The sequence below is a fragment of the Apodemus sylvaticus genome, chromosome 9 (assembly GCF_947179515.1).
Source record: "Apodemus sylvaticus chromosome 9, mApoSyl1.1, whole genome shotgun sequence".
NCBI classification, from domain to species: domain Eukaryota; kingdom Metazoa; phylum Chordata; class Mammalia; order Rodentia; family Muridae; genus Apodemus; species Apodemus sylvaticus.
Window position 1 is genome coordinate 84,131,024 of NC_067480.1, and position 21,989 is coordinate 84,153,012.

General features: G+C 45.0%; 1 protein-coding gene across 1 annotated transcript in view; it reads right to left on the reverse strand.

Annotated features, from left to right (window-relative positions):
* The window catches only part of Adgrf1 (adhesion G protein-coupled receptor F1), a 33,386-nt gene extending 11,645 nt beyond the window's left edge, over nt 1–21,741 (reverse strand). The window contains exons 1-10 of the mRNA XM_052193593.1: nt 21,673–21,741; nt 18,952–19,018; nt 17,024–17,167; nt 15,043–15,216; nt 12,922–13,022; nt 11,031–11,089; nt 6,792–6,943; nt 5,788–5,951; nt 3,624–3,812; nt 31–1,404 (exon numbers count right to left, since the gene is read on the reverse strand). Of these exons, the coding sequence (XP_052049553.1) occupies nt 31–1,404; nt 3,624–3,812; nt 5,788–5,951; nt 6,792–6,943; nt 11,031–11,089; nt 12,922–13,022; nt 15,043–15,216; nt 17,024–17,167; nt 18,952–19,018; nt 21,673–21,741 (2,493 nt within the window). The remainder of the gene's footprint in view (nt 1–30; nt 1,405–3,623; nt 3,813–5,787; nt 5,952–6,791; nt 6,944–11,030; nt 11,090–12,921; nt 13,023–15,042; nt 15,217–17,023; nt 17,168–18,951; nt 19,019–21,672) is intronic.
* Nucleotides 21,742–21,989: the final 248 nt, after the last annotated feature.

Genomic DNA, 21,989 nt, shown 5'->3' on the forward strand with positions numbered 1-21,989 from the left:
ATATTGCATACATATGCCTATTATTCTTACCTGAAAAGCATTGAGTAAAGCAAAAAGAACATGCCAAGCTGGATTCTGGCTGTCCACCATTGTGCCTATGCCAAAGCCCCAGGTGAGCCCTAGCAGTGGGGTCAGCACAAGGAGGCTCTTTCCCATGCGGATGACTGTGGCTTTGTCATCCTGATTCAGTCTTTCTCCAACCGCTGGCCTCCAAAGCTTCCTAAGAACCAGCAGCACCACAACTAAGTTCACAGCCACAATAGTCAACGCGGGAACAACGAACGCCAAGAGAGGTTTGCTCTTGTCAGACCAATTAAGCCAACACACATTGTCCCTTTTGTAGCTATCGCTAGGTTGGGTGACGGCAAGGGTGATGATGGCTATAAGGAGAGGGCACCCATAGCCTAGGCAGAAGCCAACCGCCATCATGGTAGTCACGCCCATGTGATGAAACACAAGGATGATTCGATAAGCCAGCAGGATCCCAAGCACAAGCATCCAGAAGAATGCAGCAAGGTAGAAAAAGTGGGTAAAGAACACCGCAGCCACACAGGCTCCAGCAGGGCTCACAGCAGTGTCCACAGTGGCAGCAATGATGAACCAAACATCAGCAATTAGGAGTGTCAGGGTGATGTTCACCAGGCAAATGTTGCGAGTGTAGGAGGTTTGGCTTCTCTTGGTCTGCTTCCAAAACAGAGACTGGATGATCAGGCATAAGACTAGACTTACTATGGAGATGCCCAGCCCTATGTACGTGATCCATTTTACCACAGGGACAACTGAAGAGGGAACAGAGGGTGACATGAGCATGGAGAAGGAGGTCAGGTGACTACATCGGCACAGTACTGTATCTGGAGTTTCATTAACTAGTTGGCAGCCCGCATTGTTCCATTGCAACTGTCTAAAATCCCAGAACACACAGCGAGGCTGGCTTAGGTTTCCCTCGATTTTAGAAAAGTTCAGGAAAATTTCACTGATGGGATAGTTTGGAATAAGTGTGGATATCACAGGACCATTGACCCATGCATTTACTCTCTGGGTAATGGGTAGAATATTCCCAAAGGTCAATGAGGCCATGCTGATAATAGTCTTGGGATGTGATTTCTGGAATTGATCTGGTTCAATAAGCACGTGGCCTCGGATAGGCAGAGAGGCATTTTGTTGTATCATTTCGATCTGATAGTTGTAGCCCTGTGTGCTTTGGATTTGGGTCACTGGAATCCCTTTCCAGTCCATGAATTTTCCAGAAAAACTAAGAGGCAGTGCCGTGGAAGGGATGAGAGTGCTGATGTTTTCCAGTGTCTCTAGTAGCTGGGAGCTGGCGTCCTTTCTTTCTTGTAATAAAATTGTCCAGTTTGTTATGGAGGCTGAATCCAGGATATGATCAGCTATGTTGATAACATTCTGAAACATAAAGATCAGCCACTTTAGGTCTGAGACAGGAGAGCCAAGTGTGGAAGGTTGCTCATAGGGAAAATGGTCATAGACTTGGAAAGTTGAGGATCATGGTAAAAGACATGAATTACATTTAGTTCTGTCATTTGACATAGAAGAAGGGTTTGGGTAAAGAAACTTGGGTCAAGATGGTAGGGCATCTCAGTGGGCAAAGGTGCCTGCTCCAATCCTGGGGACCTGAGTTTGATTGCCAGGACCCACACGATTGAAGGAGAGAGCCAACCAACTACCACAAATTGTCCTCTAGTCTCCATATGTATGCTGTGGAATGTGTGCAGGTACCTCCCCACCAACCCCTTCCCCAACACACACAGTAAATAAAATGTTTTTTTTTAAGTTGGATTTAGAATGGCTACCCCAAGTCATCAACGATGGTGGGGTTTTAGTTCAGCATGGATGAATAAGCATCCCACAATGCTCAGGGGTGCATCCCTTTAGCTGAGATGGAAACGGAGAATAGGTTAAAGGCCCAAGACAGAAGCATGACATTCAACAATGTCCCCATTTTGTTCCCTTAGCTAACATTAGAATTTGTTTTATCTTTTTCTACTTTATTTTATTATTATCTCTTAGAAGTGTGTTCTTGTCTAATGAGAGACAGAAATGGGGTGAGTCCTGATGGGAAGAGAGGTGGGGAGGACCTGGAAAGTGTGGAGGAACAGGAAGCTTCAGGAATCATTGTATGAACAACAATAAATATTTTCATTAAAAAAAAGAATTTATAAATTCATGCTATGAATGCTCAAATCTTAATTCATGACTTTTTATTGTCATTTGCTGCATAAGAGTATTCAGTAGTGATCCTTAAGAACAGTGTGGTTTAGAATTGCTAGCTGGAGAGACAACTCAGACAATGAGAGTACTTACTGCTCTTTAAGTGGACTAAAGTTGGGCCTCAAATCCACAACTTCCTACCTCAGCCTCTCAAGTGCTAGAATTATAGACCGTGCTACCAGGCTTGGCATTGCCAATTTTTTTGAAAATACATATTTTTTTTTCATAAAATATATTCTGATTACTGTTTCCCCTCCCAGTCTCTGGCAACCTCTGCCCCCACCCAAATCCACACCCTTTATTTCTCTCATTAGAAAGCAAATAGGTGTCTAAATAACAATAATAAAATAAAGTAAGATAAAAATGAAAACAAACAAACCAGAATAGCACAAAGCAAAGAAACAAGCAAACAGGAAAAAAAAAACAAGAAAAATCACAAGAAACGTATACAGACACAGATGCATACACATTTACACACATAAAAATTCTATAAAACCACAAGATGGGAAGCCATAATCTATGCTCAAGGGACCTGTAAGGAGAAACAAGAGAGGCCTGACAAAGCAGTATGAGACAAAGAGCCTCCAAAAATGCCACTGAGTTTGCTATGTGCTGGCCATTCCTAGCACGGGGCATTGGGCCTGCCCTTAAGAACGATCTGTGTCCTCAGTGAAGCACTGTTGAAGAAAGCAAAGTATATGCTTTAGTAGTAGCATATAGTGAAAAAATATCAGCATGTCGTTTTACGTCAAAATTTAAATATGTAAACTGAACCAACCAAGAGAAAGGAGTTCTTAACTGTTCACTGTATATAATGATCGCCTAGGATCAACAGTCTAAGTTGAAATCTCCCATGAACAGGCTGCTTGTGAAGGTCCAGGCTAAAAGGAAAGGTAAGCTTTTGCACAATTGAACATGAGCATTTATATTTCTTCTCTTCCCAGACCCCAAACTTAGTATTGAATTTTGGGCCCAACACTTGCCAGGTCAACACTCTGTTGACTACACTGAGCTGCACCCCCAGTGAAGTTCGTTATAAGCTATGTAATTCATTATATGCTTTGAGTTCATTTTATATTATGGAAAAGCCAATAAAACTCACACGGGGACTGTTACATGGCTTCTCTGTTTTTATCAAGAGAGTCCCCATCATCTGAGCTCTTAGTACACCTCCTACAAGATGTAGCATTTGAAGTGCAACCTTCAATCTGGGGAGAGCGGTACCTGCCTGTACTCCCAGCATGCAGAAGGCTAAACCAGGCTCCTTTCAAGGAATTCAAGGCTATCCTGGCCACTGTATGGCATGCCAGCCTAGCCAGAGCTACATTGTGAGACCCAGTCTCAGAAAAGCTAAAGAAAATAGTCATAGATAAATGAAGTGAGAAAAATCATACCTTCAGTGTCAAACTGGACACGGTTAAAGAGTTTGCCAGCGATAGAGATGAAATGTTGCTCAGAAGTGACACCACAGAGCCCAGGTTCCCGACTGTGGTGGATGGACTTTGCAGAATAATGGTGGAAAGGTTTTGCACCAAAGATGCCACGCCTGCCTCTGTGATCTTGCCTGCAAGCATACTGAGCTCCTAAAAAAAAAAAAAGTTAATATAAATGATTAGGTTCTAAGGGAAAAAACAGAAATGCTTGCACATCATTACACTTAAATCAGATGTCTTAAGAACAGATCAAAGAGTGGAGCAATAATAAAATAATAAAATAAAGTAAGGTAAAAATGAAGTAAGCTATCAGGGGTACTTATACAGTAGTGAGAATAACGGCTGTTGTTCAATGATTCTTATATTCTAGGCACCGTGCTTAATACACAATAGGAACTTGTTGACCGAGGGTCTTCAACCCTCTTTGAAGGAAGCCGTGTTATTTGATATTTTAGCACCAAGGAAGCTAAATTAGGAAAACACTGAATGGCATTTCCAAATACATCATAATCTCAGTTACAGAGAAACAGATGATCAGCAAGATTTGGTGACTTTGCAAGAAGTACTCAGCTAGATGTGCTTCTGCTGCTACTGAGCTCTGCTAGTAGGAATCCTGAACTTCCTGTACAGGGTGGGAAGACAGATGGGCACATGTGCCAGTTTGACTTCTGGGCTGGGGTCAATCCCCACCATGTCACTCTCTTTTATTTTATCAGGAATATTTTCCATGTAAATCTTCAATTTTATCATAAATTGTTTTTACTTCCTTTTTCAATAAAAGAACGTGATTTTCAAAATAAGAAAAAGAACACAATTTGGAACCGTGGAAGTAAAATGCAGGTGAAATGAAAAAAATAAAAAAATAAAATCTCATGTCTCCCTCTCTGCCCCAGCTCCCCCACCCCCACCCCCACCCCATCTGCTTCTGCTATGCTAGGGTAACTTGGAAAACATCCAGCAGGAGTGTTTGCATTCATCCGCGCGTACAAGTTGACCCAGGATCCTGGATTCCCCGCCCCTTCTCCAACCTCCTCGCTCTTTTTAGCTAACTGTACTTCTCGCTGCCTGCCCTCACATCCTGGGATCAACTAATTCCAACTATCACTGTGTTTAGAATAGGGGGGGCAGAGAAGGAGAGAGCAAGATTAGACTCCAGTGGCTACCTGCTCCTTCCTCACAGAGGAGCACACAGCAGGCAGGAAGGGAGAAGCAATTGTTTCATGGTGCTTTAACGGGTAGCCCTCTTTGGGGCTCTCTGTTGTGGGAGGAAGGCCTCTGGCTGGGATGGAAACTCTACTCAACACGGATGTCTGCTGTACAAGCTGTGTCTGAGCCAGTTTGGAAGACTTTTCCCCTGTGATTTAAATTCTCCTGTTCTTGACCAGTTATCTCCTCTCTTCCTTCCTCTCCTTCCTCTCCTTCCTTCCTTCCTTCCTTCCTTCCTTTCTTTCTTTCTTTCTTTCTTTCTTTCTTTCTTTCTTTCTTTCTTTCTTTATTTATTTATTTATTTATTTGAGTTTTTCTTTCTTTTTTGTACAAAACCATAACATTGGACTAGGAATCAAGTTTTGAGATCAATGTTACTGCTACCAGATGGACCACTAGCTGCTTGGCTTTTTGTTTCCTGAATGTATGTCTGTGTGTATATACATACATATACACATACACATACATAGTTATGTGGTTGGAAGACCAGATAGCTTTTAAAATCTATTGAATGGGTCACCTGTGTACAACCCACTCACTATTCTGATATTTATATATTCTCTCTTATATTAAGTACATTGCCCTGGTTCATGCATCCCTTTAATATTCAACTCCAAGGACTCTTGGATTCCCAAGTCTTCCTTAGTTGGTGTTTTAACATCTATCATATATCTTAGCATTGAGTAACTTTACTAAGACAAAGCCATTAGATATTTTCTGACTCTGTCGGTCATGCTTGCAATCCCTGGTTAACCAAAACCCAACAGAGCCTTCAGACTTCTCATTCTGTTCAAAGATATCGATAGTCACCTTTGATCCTCTACCTAGTCAGAATCTCTAGGAGATGCTTACTGTGAAATTCAAACTCTCTATAAAAAGAAACAACAACAAAAACAATAAAACACCCCAAATGAGTCACCTTCTTCAGTTCTTCCAGCTGAGAGAGCACACAGGAGTCCCTGGTGATCTGCCACCCTGAGGACTGACACCTGACCGTCACACTTCCTGTGAAGCCACTGCTGCAGGGTAGAGTATATTCATCATCCTCAGACCCGAATCCAAAGGAGATGCTGTTACACTGAGCTGAAAAATAACAGATACAGGGGAAAAGATGACTCTAGAACATTCCAGCACTCTTCAAAAAAAATGCACTATTTAAGTGCTTTAGAAGTTATATTTCCAGATTTAAAACCCAGGCAAAATTTGGAAGCACGGGTACATTGTTGATGCCCAAGAGCATCCTCAGACTCCTTCTTCTTCCTAATGCCTCCTATTCAAGATGATTTCTCCTCCCCTGGATCTGACTGATGCCAGAAACTTTGTTCTCAAAGGACTATCAGCTGGTTGGTATTAAGTGAACACAAGGCACGATGAAATCACTTAGGAAAATACTAGAAGGCTAGAAACAGCTCTGTGGGTTAAACCCCTGCCATGCGAGCACAAGATCAGATACTTCAGATCCTCAGAACCCACAAGAACGCCAAGTGGGCACCGTAGCCCACCTGGCATCCCACCAGCATTCAGGAGAGAGAAGCAGGAAATTTTCAGATCAAGCTGGCTAGCCAAATGTCCTGGGAATGACAGCTCCAGGTCCAGTAGGAGACTCCGCCTTGATCTCTAAAATGAACCGCAACTGAGGAAGGCACCCAACATCCACCTTGAACCAAGAGCACGCACATATGTGCACCCACAAAAGCGAAGCACAGCCGAGTCACTCCCGTCACAGGCTGTGGTGAGGTCAGCGCTTCCAGATGTTTATCTGAGATTCTCCAAGTAGCTGGGGTTGAGTCTGTCCAGTGATGAGGGGAAAATGGACAGTTTCCAGCAAAAGCAGGTGTTAGAACAGTTCTCTGAGAACTCTGATTTCGGAGGACACTGTGTGTGACTAATGAGACTGAAGCAAAGATGGGAGCCCAGCGTTACCTTTCCGGAACACTCGAAAAGAGCCATATCTGACTGGAAACTGCCTTCTCAGGGCCGCCTGTGCCTTTTCAGCCTCCTGCTCAATGGCAGAGAGGAGTTCAGCAGGGCTAGTGGAACCGGTCACTTCATAACCAACAATGATGCTTCCCTTCCTGCAGTAAGGATGTGGGAAGAAAGAAATTCACTGAACCTTTATTCAGTCTCTTGGGGCAATCTGGAAATGCATGGCATGGAGTCTATAGGAGAAAAGCAAGCAGATCTGCTGCGTTCCTCTGTGGGGCAGAGAAATATGAGCAACACACACATGATGCATGTAGGCATTCATGCATACTTATATTCACACATAAACATTCACACATCCACATGCACATACATTTGCATCCATGCATGCATAGGTACATATTCATTTGTGTGTGTATGCATGCCCACATGCATCCACATGTCCACACACATTTCTAAATGTTAAATGGCATGAGAGACAGGCAGTGACAGCCACAGAAGGAGGAAGTAAAGGCCTCACACTATACATGGCTGCGTGGAGATGGTTTCTCCGTGACAAACATCCCTGTTTTTGAAACAGGTCCTTACAATGATGTCTTAGTTAAAGTTACCATTGCTGTGATCTAACACCATGACCAAAAGAAACATGGGAAAGAATGAGTTTTCTTTTGCTTACCCTTCAAGGTAACAGTCTACTACTGAGGAAACCTCACTTTATCAGGCCAGGAACTCAAACGGGGCAGGAACCTGGAAGTAGGAACTAAAACCAAAGCCATGGAAGAACAGGGCTAACTGGCTTGTTCCCCGGTTTCCTCAGCAACCTGTCTTTATGACACCCAGGGCACCGGTCCAGGGATGGCACCACCTACAATCCTCTCCTCTCCTCTCCCCTCTCCTCTCCCCTCTCCTCTCTCCTCTCCTCTCCTCTCCCCCCCTCCCCTCCCCTCTTCTCCCCTCCCCCTCTCTTCTCCTCTCCTCTCCTTCCCTCCCCCTCCCCTCCCCTCCCCTTCCCTCCCCTCTCCTCTCCTCTCCTCCCCTCCCCTCCCCTCCCCTCTCCCTTCCCCTCCCCCCCTCCCCTCCCCTCCCCTCCCCTCCCCTTCCCTCCCCTCTCCTCTCCTCTCCTCTCCTCTCCTCCCCTCCCCTCCCCTCCCCTCCCCTCCCCTCCCCTCCCCTCCCCTCCCCTCCCCTCTCCTCTCCTCTCCTCTCCTCTCCTCTCCTCTCCTCTCCTCTCCTCTCCTGTACTCCAGGCTCATGTACAGGCAAATCTTAGAGAGGCATTTTCTCAACTAAAACTCCCTCTTCCTAAATAGGTCTCTAGCTTCAGTTGATGTATAACTAGTCAGCACAGACAACAAGAGGAGGCTCAGTGATGAGGGGCTTATGGGATAGCACGCAAGCATCTGCAAAAGTTCTGGGTCAGTGGGGAGAGAGGACAGTGGGAAGCAATGCAGGGGAAGTACACAAGCCAAACGACAGCAATAAAGAAAAGCAGGAAGATGAACTGAGAAAGCGGTGGTTTGGCTTGAACTAGCTGAATAACCATTTATGTGGAAACACTTAGATTGATGTTCTATTTAATGGGCTGCTAGGGAAGCAGATTTGGGGGGTACAAGAAGGAAATGAATTAAGAAGAACTGCACAGGACAGAAAGCAAGGTTAGTTAGTGCATTTACACAGTGGAATACTACTGGACACTAAGAAGGTGGGACTCACAGCTACTGAGAAAAATAGAACGAACTTGGAGTATTTCATGCTGAGCTATGTAATAAAACAAACAAACAAACAAACAAACAAACAAAATTATATTCTATTTATACGACATTCTCAAGCAGGTTAAACCAGCCGAGGGAGATAGACCCAGTGGCTGCTCCTGGTGGAGTGTGTGGAGGTAGCCCTGGACCTTGGCGAGGAAGAAACTAGAGGAGCAGGGGGATCTGGAGATGTCCTGTCAGGTGGGAGGAGCTGTGTGCAGTTGGTCAGATCTGATGGAACTGTACACTGAGGCTCTGTGTACAGCGTGATGCGTTCCTCACAGCTCAGAACACAGCCGAGAGCAGAGGTTTGAGTCCAGCAACTGGTAGGCAGGTGGAGAAGGTGGCTGGCCAGGAGTGGGTGGGCTGGGGGAGCAGGGAGTAGACGTGTGCTTTGCATGCTCACTGGAAGAGCAAGCAGAGATGTCAGGTTGGTGGCTCATACTCAGAGTTCAGTGACACAGTTGGAAACCGCAGGACCACAGAGGGTGTCTGAGGCAGGGGAGCACACGTGCACCCGAGTTGATGAAATTAGCCCTATGGTCGATCCGTGAGATCAGTGCCATCTTACCCTCACTCTTTGGTTTTGTGTTTTTCCCTATGGAACCCAGGCTGGCTTGGAACTTGCAGCAATCCTCCTGTCTCAGTTTCCTAAGTGCGGTGACTATTTGTGTAAGCCACCATGCTCAGCCACTCCTGTCTTATTGTTATATTCTCTTCAATTAAAAAAAAAAAGATTTTTACATGCTTTAAAATAAAAGTGCAAAATAAAAATTTGAAATGTTTATTTTTTTTAATTATCTGTATGAGTGTGTTGAGGGGGGAAGTGCCAAGGGGGGATCAGAAGAAGGTATCAGATACCCCGGGAGGTGGAGTTACAGATGGCTGCAAACCACCTGGTATAGGTGCTGGGAACTAAGCTCAAGTACTCTAGAAGACCCGAATGCATCCTTTACAGCTGAGCCGTGTCTCCAGCCCTGCAGCCGCTCAAGTTAAAGTGGGAGGAATAGAGGGAGCGGAAAATAGAATCGGGATATATTGCATGAGAAAAGAATCTACTTTCAATTTAAATAAAAGGAATTGAGACACAAAGAGAAGCAACGTTAGAAGAATGAGAACCTCAGAAGCTCTGAAGTGCAAATTCTTGATGCTCTTGCCTAGATGCCCCCCTGCCCCCCACACACCACCCACCCTCACCCTCACCCCCATCCTGTACCCTTTGCCAACTATCTTCCTACAGATTGTTTTGTTTTGAGACAAGGTCTCCCTGTGTAACCCAGGCTGCCCTTGTATCCACTCTGTGCTCTAGGTAAGTCCTGAAATAATAGCAATCCTCCTGCCTCTACATCCCAAGCTCTAGGATTCCAAGCTTGCACCATCACACTTTTTGAACTTCTGAGTGTAAAAGTCATTGGGATTGGATCTCAGCTTCATCTAAGAGGTCACTGACAGAAAAGGCACAAAAGGAAAATGATCCATGATACAGGTTCACTCAGGGATGGAAGCAGTGTTCTCTGTGTTGGGTTTTAAAGAAAATTCTTCCCGGGGGACTTTCTAAATGACTTTATGGAATAGGGCTATATTTATAGCAAGTGTTGTTGAAAATTCCCCATGACTGGTTTGAAGTGGACCATGGAAAAAATAATGAGTCACGTTCCTTGACCTCTGAGATACTTCCTCCAGCAAGTGGACCACAAGGATCTGGCAGTGGAGGCACGCATGCTCAACTCCAAATAACTTTGAATTGAATCATAAACAAAAGGCTAATTTACTAAATATTCCTGTATTTGCTGTAGACAATGACCTCTGCGTTTTGAACCACAGTCTATACTTGATACCTGCCTTCCCGGAAGGATAATTTATTCAAGGTTTCCATTCTGACTCCAAATTATACAACGCCATGTCTGCTGTGGCAGGAAATGCTCACTTCTCTACACATACACCCCAATGCCACCTCTCACCCTTTCCCTAACCTGAACTCTATGATCTCCCTCTTCCTCTCAAGGTCCCACGCCCTTATGCCTATGTAGTTACAATTTTTTTAGTGTGTGTGTGTGTGTGTGTGTGTGTGTGTTCTTCTCTGTATGAATGTGTATGTGTGTTCCCATGCATGTGTGTACTTGCATGTGGAGGTCAGAGAACATCCTCAGGTTGCCATTAGGAATACCTTCTACTCCTTATGAGACAGGATCTCTCTGTGGCCTGGACCTCATTAATTAGGTGAGTCTTAATGGCCAGTAAACCCCAGGGATCCCCTCTTTCTACTGCCTTGTCACTGGGAATAAATGTGTGCACTACCATGCCAGGCACTATTATGTGGGTTCTGGGGTCATACTCCAGACCTCAGGCTTGCAATGTATACACCAACTAAACTATCTTCCTAGCATTGACTTTACAATTCTGTCAAAGGCAGCAGAAATATCACTGGGCATTCTCAGGCCCAGTGAAGAATTCTAGAGCAGCTCTTCTGAGACCAGATGGGACTTACCGAAGCTGGGTGACCCGAACTGACTCAAAACCATGGACCCTTCTGTATACTTCTTTAAGCTTAGAAAGAACACAAAAGACAATGATTCAATCTTTGTCCTCACACATCAAAAGGACATTGGAGCAAAATACAGATGCAAACAATAAACAAAGCAGTAACAGATGAACAAAAGAAGAAGGGTCCATGGGAAGAAGTTATATGTCATAACAAATATAGTCAAGTAGCAATTGAGAATAAACACACACACACACACACACACACAATTTATTTTTGACCATGCTAAGAAAAAGTGAGGTATCAGAGGCTGGTGAGATGGTTTCATTAGCGAAGTCATCACCACAATCATGAGGAGTTGAGTTCAGGTTCCTAGCACTCACACAAGCAGAGTATATATCTGGAGCCCTAGCCCTGGGAAGTGGAGACAGGTAGAGCTTGTTGGTCAACCAGTCGTCAGTTGGTAAGACCAATGGGAAACCTTGCCTTGCAAAATAATTTGATAATGTGTAGATACCTTTGAACAGGAAGGCACTTGAGATCTACCTCTGGCCTTCGCACATGAACAGAGAGAGGGGGGTTGGTAATGGTGGGATAATCAACCTCTTAGAATAGTGGGGAGTAGGGTACTAAATAATACAATAAATGTACCCAGGTCTATGTTCTGGTTCTCAACATAAGCACACTGACTGATCTGTTCTTGCATGACTGCAGTGAAATCAATGTACACAGGTCTATGTTCTGGTCCTCAGATTGACTGGTCTAGTTCTTACGTGACTTTGCTATGAGGTAATGTTTTATTCAGTAACTCTGTTCAGCTTCTAAGAGATGCTTTTTTGTGGGACAAAGTAAAACGCTGAGAATTGAGCTTAGATCATGGTACTTTACTATGTGTGATTAAAAACCATAAAATAGTCAAGAATCTTTAGTACAATATTCAAATAAGTCCACAAAACCAGACACAAGGCAATTTAGAGGTAATGTCTCAGGAAAATGTTAAAGGATCATCAACTGCGAGTCGAGTGGAACTCATGCAAAATAAGTAATTAAATATGTAGTAAGGGACCAAAGAGTTGGCTCTGCAGTTAGGAACATGCAGAGGACTTGAGTTCTCTGTCCCAGCATCCATATTAAGTGACTCATAGCCATGCACAAGTCTAACTTCAGGGAATCTGATGGCCTTTTCCGGGCTCTGTGGGTATGTGCAGTCATACATGCATGCATAGAATACACACACACACACACACACACACACTTCAAAATTAAATAAATCTGTAAAAAAAATATGTTATTAAGGAGCTAGGGTGAGACACAATTAGTATATCAAATGATACCCAAGAAGAGGGAAAGAGAGGGCCCTGGTTCTGAAAAGAGTTGATCCAGCATTGTAGGGGAGTCCAGGACAGGGAAATGGGAGGAAGGGTGATTGGGAAATGGGCAGAGGGAAGAGGGCTTATGAGACCAATGGGGAGGGGGGAACCAGGAAAGGGGAAAGCATTTGAAATGTAAACAAAGAATATAGAAAAAAATTTTAAAAAGGAGCTAGGGTGATAATTAAATCAGTAAAGCACCTTGTCTTGCATGAAGACCTGAGTTTGAGCCCCAGGACCCATATCAGAGGCCGAGGCAAGCAGATCAGACAGACCTACTAGTCAGTTAGGCCAAAGAAAGCTCCTGTCTAAAAACGGAAAAACAGAACAAGCAGGGGTTGAGGGGAAAACAAAACATTGAGTCTGATTTTCTGTGTCCCCTACACATGTACACAGCACCCACATGGGTACACCCTAATATACAAACATGCACACATATGAAATGTGTATTGAATGCATGTTCTAAATTGAAAGGCATCAGAACTTATGGTGAGAAAGAAAATCCTTACATACTAAGTAGTGCTTACTTGAGTTTCAATTTCAGTTGTGTAGTGGGCATATACATCAGATGATGAATTCCAAAGGGCTTCAGGAAATTTTTTATCAATTTCAAAAGTGCCCCAAACCTCTATGGGAAGTAGAAGAGAAAAAATCTTTAGATAAAAATAAATGTCTTACTTGATTTTATCAGAAGCACGAGATTATGAAAGTACAATCCTGAACCTATGATATTTCCATTTACTTTCATAAAATATATTCATCTAAAATAATAAAGGAAAGAAAGAAAACCAGTTTTCAATGGTGAGTTTCTAACAGTCATGATAGCATGTGTGTGTGTGTGTGTGTGTGTGTGTGTGTGTGTGTGTGTGTGTGTGTGTACATGGAAATGGTATGTGAGACAGGGTCTCTCACTGACCTGGAGCTTTGCAATTCAGGTGGATTAGCAGACCAGAGAGCCCAGGGATACCGCACCAGTGCTTCCCCGTGTCTTCATGCTTGCACACCAAGCACTTTATTTACTGAGACGTCTCCCCAGCCACAACACAACTTTAAAGCAATTTGCTAGCTCCTTATAAGCCCCGTTCTTACTAGCTCAGGGCTAGTGCGTGTCTGTACAGAGTTGTTCTCTAAGGATATCTCCTGTCCACTCTTCATTCAGGGCCTAATTGTTAGCTGCTCTGGAAGCCCTTCTCTGGTCCCCAAGTGGAAAATTCTTTCTTCCTCAGTTTTCCCGCCCCATTTTCTTCATCTGACTATACCTGCCTCCCTTACTAACCTGATAATTCATACATAGCAAGGCAAAAGCATTGGGGCCTCCTGGAGAGTTTGCCCTGGAACTGGACATGAAGATGGTCCTTTATAGAGTCATGATCACCTTAACATGAATTGCTGTGGTCCTGGGAAGCTGTACCAGGTATGCCCAGTTAAACTGGATTATTTCTGGCTCCTCCCTCAATCTTTTCTCTCCTCAGATCTAAAACCCAGAGTTTCGTGATGACTAGAGTAGTCACTGGAGAGATGCTCCTCTTCCTCCACTTCATTCTCCTGTTCCTTGTCTTCCCCTTGACTGTCCTGGAACTCACTATGTAGCTCAGTCTGTCCTCAAACGCAAAGCAATCCTCTTGGCTCTGTCTCCTGGGTGCTAGGTTACGTGCGTTATGTGTGTGTGTGTGTGTGTGTGTGTGTGTGTGTGTGTGAGAGAGAGAGAGAGGGTGGGGGAGACAGAGTTTGTGTCTTGCATTTTCTCTCTGTGTATGTTGAGTGAGAGTCTCTATCTGTGTCTGTTTCTGCTATCTGTGTCTTTGTATCTCTCTGTCTCTCTCTGTGTGTGTGTGTCTCTCTCTCTCTGTGTGTGTGTGTGTGAGAGAGAGAGGGGGGGAGACAGTTTGTGTCTTGCATTTTCTCTGTGTATGTTGAATGAGAGTCTCTATCTGTGTCTGTTTCTGCTGTGTCTTTGTATCTCTCTGTCTCTCTGTCTCTCTGTCTCTCTGTCTCTCTCTCTCTCTGTCTCTGTGTGTGTGTGTGAGAGAGAGAGGGGGGGGAGACAGTTTGTGTCTTGTATTTTCTCTGTGTGTATGTTGAGTGAGTCTCTATCTGTGTCTCTTTCTGCTATCTGTGTCTTTGTATCTCTCTGTCTCTCTCTCTCTGTCTCTCTCTGTCTCTCTCTGTCTCTCTGTCTCTCTGTCTCTCTGTCTGTCTCTCTCTCTCTCTCTCTCTCTCTCTCTCTCTCTCTGTGTGTGTGTGTGTGATTCAGAATATATGTGTTATAACCCAGGGCAGGCCTTTCAATGCAATCACCAGGTGCTCCTCCTGCATTCACAGTCTAGAACTGACTCTGGTAAAGGGAAAGGGGAGAAGGAGACTGCTCTAACTCTGACAGCTAGTAGCTCACTTGGATTTTGGTGTCTTTCTAAATCTCAATAGAATCCTGCAGTCACAGAGCTGTACCGAGAAGTCAGAACGACATCCAAACCTCATCGTGTGGTTTTGGATCTGCCGCTGGAGCCTTGGCTGGATCCAGACAAAGCTAACAGGACACCTCCACCTCACCACTGCCCTTTGGCATCAGCCGCCCTAGCCAGGCAGAGTGTACAGTGCAGTGTCTGTAGGATGCGGGGCTGAGAGCAGCCCAGCCAATGGGCACTTACTTGCTCTCTCACAGAAGTTAACGCTCTGCCTGAGGCCCCTGAAAGGGCAAATGCAGCTTGGGAGAGGCCCAGTTGTGTGAAGGTAGCAGTTCTGGGGGTCAAGGCAGGAGGGAGGAAACCAAGTGTAGCTGTCTTCGCAGGCACAATCCAGGAACCCTTTTCTGCCTCTGCAGACTGCGTATAGAAAAAGAAATAGAACACCATGTCTCTGTGTCTGTTTTCTTTTTTCTTTTAATCTATTCATTTATTATTTCTTTTTTATTTTCTATATTCTTTGTTTATATTCCAAATGATTTCCCCTTTCCCAGTTTCCCCCTCCCCATAAGTCCTATAAGCCCTCTTCCCTCTGCCCATTCCCCAATCAACCCCCTCCCACTCCTCTGTCCTGTACTCCCCTACAATGCTGCATCAAGCCTTTCCAGGACCAGGGCCCTCTCCTTCCTTCTTCTTGGGCATCATTTGATATGTGAATTGTGCCTTGGGTATTCAGAGCTTCTGGGCTAATATCCACTTATCAGTGACTGCATTCCATGTGTGTTCTTTTGTGATTGGGTTACCTCACTTAGGATGATATTTTCCAATTCCAACCATTTGCCTAAGAATTTCATGACTTCATTGTTTTAATTGCTGAGTAGTATTCCATTGTGTAAATAGACCACATTTTCTAAACCAACATGTGCCCAGTCCTTGGCTCTGACTGGAATCTGAACCAAGGATCCCTCAGCAGAGGCTGGAAGGGTGGCAATGCAGAAATGTCCAACTCTGTAGACTATCAGAGTTAGTGTGAAAATCTCAGCAAAGATGAAACCCAAATGGCCAGGCTTAGCATCCAAAGCAAGGCTACGGGCCCTACGAGGATCCACTGTGGTGTGAGAGAAAGGCAGGCAGGCACAGTCACAAGCTAGAGCCATTGAAGAGGTCTAAGGGTAGTTGACCACTGTGTCGTTTCAGCCCCTATCTGTACGTCAATCAGCACTGCACGTGCTAGGGCTGAAGACGACCTGGCTCAGTGTTTAAGAGCACTTGCTGCTCTGCCGGAGACCTGGGATGCATTCTCAGCACCCGCCCAGTAGCTCACTGACATCTGGAACTCTAATTCTGAAGCTTTCCTCTGGTCCTCTCAGGTACCAAGCACGCATGTAGTCCACAAATACACATGCATGCAAAACATTCATACACATACAAATTTGTAATGTTCTAGAACTTTAGACATGCAGGATGATTTAGAGGTAGGGCACGTGGTGCGAATGTCTACCTGTCAATGTTGTGGGTTTGCTGTTCTGTATTGGACCTGACATGCCCATCGAAAATCTTTCCCTCTTAACGGAAGGGTGAAGCAGGATGGTCCCGGTCATGTTTGAGAAAGGTACAGAGAAGTGAGTGCTGGCCAAACCTTCCCATGCCTCAGGACCGCCGAAGCACTTCACCTCAGAGCTTATGATCCAACAAGCATGAAGTGGACCAAGAGTTTGCACTTCTGTTCGGTTCCCTGCTCCTGCGGCTGCCTGGGGTCTGAACACTCTGAATCTCAGTTTTACACGAGTCACTGAACTTCGCTGGGAGCCACTTTTGTGGTTTGTGTTACCAACTAGTCCTTGCTATCTTCAAGAAATACAATAGGATTTCATATCCTAGCCCCATGAGCCTGGGCTGAGTCATAGACTAAATTATGGCCAATAAAATAGGAATAGAATTAATATCTCTCTTCTCACTCAAAGAATGTCATTGCCTGTGTAAGGGTCTCCGGGGTTTCATTTCTTTAGTACTCTGAACAGATACATTTGAAGTAAGACCTCCCCTGTCCGCTGGTACCTGAGGGACAACCCCAGACACAGCCCCCTTGCCAGCATGCCATCGGCATGTCACATGAAGAAGAAACGTTAGCTCTTGATGCTGCAGAGCTTGCAGGAGAATCATTCCTCCCAGAGCAACCCTCTGTTGTGTCTCACCCACTCCCTGTTTACACTCCCAGTCGATTTACATGTGGTAGCCTTCACTCTGATGATCTTGCTAGGGCCATGTAAGCTCAGCGATCCGGCTTTCAAGAGCTTCAGAAATCTCTTCAGTTCTCTCTTCTCTGCTGGATCTTTGTATGTCATCTGAAGTAACACCTCATACTCCTGGACTGGAGGTAGAGAGAAGTTACTAGAAGATAATGGTCTGTGGGGAAGATCACTTAGCAGTCATCCTGCCCTGCTTAGAGCTCTTGAACTGTCTGTGATGCTTGTCACTACATTCTGAATATCCAGACGTTGACGTAACATGTGTGCAAGCAGTCGTGCCTTACACATGCACATCTCTCCCCCACTTCTGCTAGGCCAGTCGTTCCCACGCTCTCTGGACTACCCTAGAGTCAAGGGGAAACAGGCTTGAAGGCCCTACCCACTCTTCCTCCCTACCCTAGCTTTGGTTTCCTTGAAGTATCTGCAACATACAAACACCCCAGCTTCCCCCTTTTGAAAGATGGTCCAATCATTAGTGGGAGTTTTAGGATTTGCTTCAATACAAAAGCAAAACACAATTAGACCTTAACTTGAGTCTGTGTACACTTACCTCTAGCTACTTACTTCTATAAATAAATCACTTTCCGTTCTCCCCTCCCACCCCCTCCACAGACAAGGCTTTTGTACTCAGGGCTCTGGAATCCTTGGGTTCCACATGCCAGGCCCCATCTTACTTTGGGTGGTACCTGCTGGCTCTACAGCCAGACTGACTGCGTTCAAATCTTGTCTACAGTTCCCACAGGCCTTGGGAATTCATCCCAAAGATGGAGAACAGGGTAAATAAAACCCTGGGTCGCTTTCTCAGGAACTAATGGTACTGAAACCAGAAAGTCCCAGTTTAATCCTGTCCCTAGCTCTAGGCCCTAGATTCACTATCTTTAAAATAAAGATGACCATAAACAGCCAAAGTGAGTGTGAGGCTTTAATGCTTACAATAGGGCTAAACACTGCCTGGCATAGTGACAGGCCAGAAAATAAAGACTTGCTGTGCTTTTATTGTCATTGTTACTGTTGGAGGAGATCTTGTTTGTCACACTCCGTGTTGAGATTTTTGTTTTATTTCCTTGAAGAACCATACTCTTGCATGGGAATATGTTCCGTGTTATGGCTAACACACGGCCATATGCTAGTGCATTTAAGTGCATTGCATGTCAGAAAGGCCTTTGAGGACTGGATCCTAGAACCCAGCCATCATCTATGTGGACCAATGTTTTCATAAGGAAATACATTCAGTGCTGCCACTCTGCGCGTTTAAATCCACACCAGGACCCATCCCCAAGTTAAGAGCTCTGCCCATTAATTACATCCACAGGAGGGAAACACAAAAGAAAATTAAAGGACAGACTGATGTCGGGGATGGTGCAAGACGCTCATCTCCAATCTCAGCTTGCCTGGATTTGTAGTAATCTAGGAGACACACCTCTGGAGGTGCATTCGAAAGAGTTTCCAGAAAGGTCTAACTGAGAAGAGGAACCCCACCCTGAACCGAGCGGGTGCCATTACATGAGCTGAATTAAAGGAGAAAGAGTGAGTCAAGCATGAGCATTCGCACCTCAGCTTGAGTGTGGACAGAGTGTGAGTGCTCCCTCAAGCTCCAGCTGCCGTCCCTTCCTGGCATGGCGGACTGTCTGGCCCTTTAAACCGTGAACCTAAACAAGCCAGTCCCCCACCCCCCACCCCCGTAGAGCTTTAATAAGGTGTTTGGCCAAAGCAATAAATATACCAACTTAATACACTGTGTGTTTAATCCTCAGAACTGAGGATTATTAAGAATTATTATTCTTCTCACTTTACAGATTTGGAAAATTTCATAGCATGCCTAAGATCACCGAACCATTGCAGAGGTAGGGATGCTGTTTCCTTGGTCTCAGTGTGCAGTGTTCCAGTACCTCTAAAAGAATCTTACCTGGGTGCCTTTTCTCAACCACACTGATATCTCCTTTTGTTCTGTGGATGTGGCCATCCTTTTTCTGCTGAAAGAAAGAAAGAAAGAAAGAAAGAAAAAGAAAGAAAGAAAGAAAGAAAGAAAGGAAGGAAGGAAGGAAGGAAGGAAGGAAGGAAGGAAGGAAGGAAGGAAGGAAGAAAGGAAGGAAGGAAGAAAGAAAGAAAGAAAGAAAGAAAGAAAGAAAGAAAGAAAGAAAGAAAGAAAGAAAGAAAGAAAGAAAGAAAGAAAGAAAGAAAGAAAGAAAGAAAGAAAGAAAGAAAGAAAGAAAGAAAGAAAGAGAGGAAAAAAGAGAGGAAGGAAGAGAGAGAGAAAGATAACTATGGTGAATCTTTGAGATCTGCAAACCAAAGATCTGTTGAGTTTCCCAAATGACCTGAAACCGCTGACCTAATACCCAAGGCAAGGATGGTGGGAGAAGGCTGAGGACCAGGGCAGGCTGTTTGGAGCAAGTGAAGCTGCCTGCAGGAAAAAGCTTCGCAGGAAGCAGGAACAGCAGGTGCACAGGCCCAGTGCTGTGACTGACACTGCACAGCTGTGAAGCTAGAGGGATTGGGAGAGCATGAGGGCAGGGTGCAGTGGGTCGGGCGGGGTCAGGTCGAGGCAGGGTCAGGTCGAGGCGGGGTCAGGGTGGGGGTGGGGCCTACTGAGAATGGAGAGGAGCAAGAGATGGAGTTCATACGGGCCGGTCATATACATCTATCAAACCACAGAAAGATTTTTAAGGAGGGGAGTGAGAGAAGTGCTGTTGTAGGGTGTGTGTGTGTGTGTGTGTGTGTGTGCTGCAAGTACACGGGTATATTAGTGAGTGTACCCATTTGTATGTAAGAGGACGAGAGGAAGCTATTGAGCATCTTCCTCTCTTTAGTGTATTCCTTGGAGACAGGGTTTCTCACTGCAGTGGAGCTGGTGGCTGTTTTGGCTCAAATGCCTGACTCTGTGGCTGCTGGGTTCCACCCCCACCCCAGGACTGGAAATACAGCCACCCATGCCCAGCCTTTTTAAACCACATGCTGGGGAATCCAGCTTAGGCCTTCCAGGCTGGCAGAAGGAGAGCTCTTCTCCACTGAGTCGCCTGGTTTTTAGTGTTTACCCCAGTGAGCTCAGTTTGAACAGGGGGAACAAAATAAAGATCCACTCAAACTTTCCAGAGGCCTTAATCCTGAAGCCACGTTTCGAATGGCCAAGCCCAGGAGCTATGAAAATGCTTGTGGAGTTATGGAAGCAATACAGGAACGAGAATATAAAGCCGTAGACAGAGGCAGCAGCAGTGGATGAAATCAGATGTGTCTGACTTCTGGGTATATTTTAAAGATCCACTTTAAATGATCCAAATATACAATGTGACAAAGACTCAAGCATGGCACCATTTTTACCCAAGAGGAAAGAGTTGTCACGGGAAAGGAGGAGTAGGTTTGGTAGGAAAAATTCGGGGGTTCAGTTTGGGACCCAAAGTTGAGGAACACAAGGATGGTGGGCACACGGGTGAGGAGTTAAGCAGGAAGCATCCAGATAGAAATACGCTTTAGGGAGTCATCAGTGAGCAGAAAACATTCAAGCCACAATCCTGTCCTTGATGAAAGATAATAAGGAGGCCGTGGCTGGGGTAAGGCTCAGGTTAAAGCACTTGCTATGTAAGGGGAAGAGTTGGGATCCCCAGAATCTATGCAAACATGGAGTAGACAAGGTAACCTGCCTTGAATTCCAGCCTTCGGAGGTGGAGACAGAGTCCCCAAAGCAAGTGGCCAGCGAGAGTCATCATGTCACTGACCTCCGGGCCTAAGAGATCCTGCCTCGGTAAATAAAGTGGAAAAACCATTGGAGAAGATTCCTGATATCAAGGCCTCTATGTGTTTACACAGGCTTATCCATGTGTGTCCGCACAAGTGGGAGCATACATACTCACCGATGTATAACAAATATAAACAAATAGAAAGAAAGCTAAGAACAGTGGATACACTGGTGCTTGAGAGACAGAGGCAGAAAGATTGCTGCAGGTTTGAGGCTAACCTGGTCCACACAGAGTTCCATACCAGGCAGAACTATATGAGAAGACCATCTCTCCCTTTCCCTCTCCTTCTCCCTCTCCCTCCCTCCCTCTCCCTCTCCCTCTCTCCCTTTCTTCCTCCCTCTCTCTCTCTCTCTCTCTCTCTCTCTCTCTCTCACACACACACACACACACACACCATAAAACAAAGGTAAGATGGTGACACACATCTGTAACCTTCAAACTTAGGAGGCAGAGGCAGGAAGTTGAATAGTTCAAAGCTACCCTCAGCTACACTATGAGTTTGGGACCAGCCCGGGTCTGCATGAGACCCTGAACTAAACAACAGTGACAGAATAAAAGGGGAAGTGGAAGTGATAGAGAAGGCCCACAGGTGTTAGTGTCCACCCATATGGTTTTTCTGTGCCCAAGAGGCCATAGCATAGAACATGTTGAATGAGACAAGATCTCCAAGATAGTTAAATATTCATGGGAGGGCCTCATGCGCAATCAAAGAGATAAAATAACTTATTGAAGACCTCACAGTCAGTGCTGGTAATCCTAAGACAAGGCCTTTAGACCTCTGATGCCAATCCACCGACCTCTGCCTTTCAGTTGCCTGGAGAGTTATAGATTCTGAAGGTACCAGGAATGTGGAGAGATGGTTGCCAAGAGAAATAAGTCGTGCACCAGCTCACCTGCAGGAAGCCATCAGTGCCCTCAGTGAGTGTGAAGAGAGGGACGAGCCACAGAAGTCCAACTCTCATATCCAGTAGCTCCTTCTCTCCTCTCTGGATTGAACACAGACACCTGTGTCTAGTCACCCAGGAGGCTGTGTGCTAGAACAAACATTGTAAGCCAAGACTGTAACAATCTAGGAACAATTACCACCAGCCCCTTAAGTTTTACTGGGGTTTTCTTCATCACAATAAAACAACCAAGAACTCTATGAATACAAATATCAAAGATAGATTCGGAGTGACTAACATTAAGGATAACAATAGGCCAATCTAGA